We start from the raw sequence: 4,574 nt of genomic DNA on the forward strand, positions 1-4,574 counted from the left end.
AATTCATAACTCTCTTTGCTGCTAGCAACTACGCGCAACCAGTCACGCAGATTATTCTTCTTCAAATATTTTTTGGTGAGATATTTCAAATACCTGCAGAGAAAGGACACTTGAGAACTACCCTAAACAGGTGATCCTACACGCTCAACGTTTCAACTTCTTGTCCCTTTTTGTAGACAGGCCCCGCACTCACTCTGTAGCAGCCCAGCCGGCCTCCGGCTCTAGGCCAGGGGCAGCACGCTGGTGGCCCAATCCGCAGCTGGCTGTCCATACCACCAGCAGCTCTCAGGTTCGCCATCACTACTCTAGGGGATCCTCCTGCCTCAACTCAACACTGCAACTTCTATGAAACTGTGACAATTCAAGGAGTTACCCCACCCTGGCAAAAACAGATTCCACGGGCTGGGGAGATATCCCAGTAGAATAAGGGCCCGAGTTCAATCCCCGGTTCCACCAACAAAACAAAACAACAAAAAAACCAGACTTCCCACACCCAAGCAGTGCTATAAAAACAAACCTTGGCCACCCAGCACCTCAACTGGCTACAAAGGTGAGCAGAGAGAAGACCTCCCAGCTGCCTGTCAGCTGCCTGTCACGCAGACCTGCGCAGGCCCAGAGAGCCTGGTGGTGAGGGACAGCGCTGAGCGGCCCCGTGCCACCGCCCGACCAGCCAGTGGGGCACAGTGGTGGAGTGGGTTCTCAGCACTGTCATACACATGCTCACACTTCAACGTGATGGTCACCATCCAAAACGCAAGGCAGTGTCCCCCGCAATGCCTTCCCTCGAGCAGTGCTCTGGATTTTGGGTGGGTTTTACCTCGGGTAGACCTGATTACAAGGCCCAGGCTGCCTCATTCTGGCCTCAAGCAATTCTCTGCCTCAGCCTAGTGAGAAGCTTAAACTGGAGGGGCAGGAAACTACAAGATGTAGAAGGTTTTGGATCCGTTTTCTTCGGTGGAGAGGTGGAACTGCGGGCTCAGTGCATTCCAGACAAGCACTCCACGTGCAGAGGACCCCGACTGTGGCCAGAGCTTCCTAACTGCTGCCTGGGTTGGGGTGCTGCTCCTGAGGGCCACAGGTGGCTGTGCCATAGGTCCCAGCCACAGCAGGCTCACGGGAGCCCGAGCTGCGCGCTCCTGGACCTGGGAGCGGCCACACCTCACAAACCTGCCACCAGGCAGGCGGGCCTCACCAGGCCTCAGCCTTCCCAGGGCAACAGGGGCTCCACGTGCTCGCCGTCTCCCCAGCGGCTGGGGAAGCTGGGGAGCTGCCCACAGATGCTGGCCTAAGAGCAGGGACCCCACACCCGGCCAGTGCGACCCCCAGGACTAGGGGCTCTGCTTGGGAAGACCCACCATGCCCTGCCTGGTCAGTCACACTCTTGCGCACTTATCACGCACTCTGTGGTCACCTGTGTCGCACTATGTCCCACAGAGGGGCATCACCCCAAACCTCAGGCGATCTGACAGTTCTCAGAATGCTAGGAAACTCAGCAGCTCAGAGACAAGGCAACACTGCAGATTAGGAAACGCTCCTGCATGTTTCAGGAAAATAAAACTACCATCAAAAGAAGAGCCAGAGGCTGGGGCGATGGCTCAGTAGAATAAGCACTTCCCTGGCAAGCTCAAGGGCCTAAGTTCAATCCCCAATTCCACAAAAAAAAAAAAAAAAAAAAGGGCCAAAGCCAGGCACGGTGGTGCACACTTGTGACCCCAGCATTCTTGGGGGCTGAGGCAGGAGGATCCTAAGTTTGAGCCCAATGTGGACAGCTTGCAAGACCCTTTCATGAAAGGAGGCAAAGTTCTGCTCAGTACCAAGGACTCGGGTCCAATCCCCAGCAGTGCCACAGAAAGAGGGGAAGTCGTGGGAGAAGACCACAGTTCCTTCCTGGGTGTGGAGCAGAGCACCTGTGAACAGTGAAGGGAGCAGCTGGGCGGGCCGCACCATCGCAGCATCCTACTGAGCCCCAGAAGTCCTCCTCACGGCTCTGCTGGCTCGAGCCACAGGCTGGCCACTGTGCCCTGGGCAGCCCAGCTTCAAGTGTCCTCTGTCAAACCCCCTTCCTAGCAAATGGAGGAACTCAGGTGGCCAGAGGCTCCACGGGGGGCCCTCACCTTTAATGCCAGCACACCTCACACTTGGCCAGTCCCAGGGAAAATCAAAACCACCCTGTCTGATTCTGTCCAGGAAACCCAGGCCCACCCGTCAAGTGATGAGTGAAGACACCCATCCACCTCCCCACACAGCACTGCAGCACCTGCCCCCTCTATGTTTTATTTGGAGTCAGGATCTTGCAAAGCCACTACACTGTCCAGGCTAGGATCAAACTTGTCACTGTCCTGCCTTGACCTCCCAACAGGCTGGGCTAACGGGTGTACCACCAGGCCTGGCTGGACTTGTAAGCCTTTCAAACTCCCCCTTATGGGGCGAGGCCGGAAAGAAGAATTAATGCCTCTGGAGAAGAATGGAGTCACCGCGCCGGGCTGGAGAGGCTTCGGGCTACCCTGCAACTTCTGATTCCTTGCCCAGAACCGTAGCGTCCCCTACGCAGTCTGGGCATGGTGGCGCACACCTGGAGGCCCAGCACTTGGGAGGCTGAGGGCTGAGCCAGGTGGACTGCCAGGAGTTCGAGGCCAGCCTGGGCTACACAGCAAGACCCTGTCTCAAAACAAAAACAAAACAAAATTTAAAAAAAAAAACTCTTACAGAGAAGGCAAGCGCTAAGAGCTCTACCAGGAATGATGGTACACGCCTGATACCCCAGCATTCTGGGAGGCCGAAGCAGGAAGATCCCAAGTGCAAGTCCCATCTGAGGAAGTCAGCAAGAACCTGTCCCAAAACACAAAATAAGGGGCCGGGGATATAGCTCAGCGGCATAGAGCCTGCCCGGCAAGCGCAAGTCCTGAGTGTGACTCCTAATATATATAAACACCAAAAAACACACACACAAAATAAGCCAAGTACAGTGGTGTAAGCCTGTAGTCCTGGTTCTGGGAAGGCTAGGGCAGGGAGATCACTGCAGATGCAAGGGCAGCCGAGACTATGCGGGGAAGACCCTATCTCTAAAACACCCAAGGAAATCTGGGCACAGTGGCATACGCCTGTAATCCCAGGACTCGGAGGTTGAGGCAGGAGGACTGCTGCAAATCTGAGGCCATTTTGAACAGAGCCAGCCCCGTCTCAAACAAAGTCACAGGTCTCTTCTCTGCCACAGCAGGTATTTCAATACACACAGCCCAGGCTCCATAGCTGCGGTCAAGGCCAGCCTGGACTACAAAGTGAGACCCTGTCCCAAAACATCAAAAATAAAAAAAAAAAAAAAAAATGAGAGGGGTGTGACTCAGCACAGCTGCCCCGAGCTCATCTGAAGAGCAGCGTGCTAACACTCATCCACCGGCCCTTGCATGAGATAACAGTCCCAGCGGGGCACAGATGTGGCCACAACACACAGCCCTCCCGGTATCAAGCCAAGGGTGGGGATGCCATGTGTGTACCTTTTGGAAAAAGGCACCTCGGAAGTCACGGTGATCTTGCTCTTGCTCCTTTCGATGGTGACCACCCCTCCACCGAGATTCCCGGCTTTGCCGTTCACCTTGATTCTTTCCTGGAGAAACTGCTCCTGTGGAAATGGCCAAAGCGACCAATTACTGAAGGACAGGTTCCCTGCCCAATGGCAAGACCATCTGCACTCCTGCTTTCAAGTCAAGGGCACAGGCGTTCTTCAAATGCTGTCTCTAGCGCTCACAAACCTTCAGTCACCAGCCTGGCACCTAGCAGAGCAGGCAGGAGTGACACCAGGAACATCCTGCCCTGACGCACCCACACGGCTCCCAGAGAAGGCTCAGCAGACTGCACGCGTGCGGGCCAAAGGTAACAAGCAGAAGAAAGTCAGGGCGACCCCACAGGCCTGTCTGCAAGCCTGGGGCAGGAGGGTCTCAGTCTGAGGACAGCCTGGGCGACAGAGCAAAACCCATCTCAAGGAAAAAAGCAAATCGAAAACCCTCTCCTGAGCTGTGCCTCAGTACGGCACAGCCATACTGCTTAGCATGCACAGAGCCCTGACTTCAATCCCCAAGGCCGTAACAGTAGACAGGAAACCCCAGGCCAAACTTCTGTGAGGACACACAACCAGACCCAGCGTGATGGCACGCACCTCGGACATCACCACCGAGGAGGCCGAGGCACAAGGATGGCCACTAGATATAGTTGCACACAAGGTGGTCAGGCCCTGTCTCAACCAGAAAAGCACACAGCCAGATGTGGTGGTGCACACCAGTAATCCCAGCACTTGAGAGGCCGAGGCAGGAGGATTACCACAAATTCGAGGGTAGCCAGAACTATAGACACAACACTCTGCCTCAAGACTGGGCATGGACTGTCCTGCTTCAAGGTTGTATATGGTGAGATTTTTGGACTTATGTGTAAACGTAAGTATATAACTCTTTATGCCTATTTTTAAAATACATTGTAATTTTTAAATGTTTTTTATCATATTCTGTAGGGACTTAAAGTTCAACATATCAATACTTGAAAAATACCTGTTCCATGTTATGCCTAAGATGTTTGATATTCAG

General features: G+C 54.2%; 1 protein-coding gene across 1 annotated transcript in view; it reads right to left on the bottom strand.

Annotated features, from left to right (window-relative positions):
• Positions 1 to 2: 2 nt before the first annotated feature.
• The window catches only part of Rpl22 (ribosomal protein L22), a gene marked incomplete at its 3' end in the record, with an annotated part of 11,109 nt that continues 6,537 nt past the window's right edge, over positions 3 to 4,574 (bottom strand). The window contains exons 3-4 of the mRNA XM_004639708.2: positions 3,495 to 3,619; positions 3 to 93 (exon numbers count right to left, since the gene is read on the bottom strand). Coding sequence (XP_004639765.1) covers positions 3 to 93; positions 3,495 to 3,619 — 216 coding nt within the window. The remainder of the gene's footprint in view (positions 94 to 3,494; positions 3,620 to 4,574) is intronic.

The sequence above is a fragment of the Octodon degus genome, unplaced genomic scaffold, assembly GCF_000260255.1.
Source record: "Octodon degus isolate 3935 unplaced genomic scaffold, OctDeg1.0 scaffold00113, whole genome shotgun sequence".
Lineage (NCBI taxonomy): Eukaryota > Metazoa > Chordata > Mammalia > Rodentia > Octodontidae > Octodon > Octodon degus.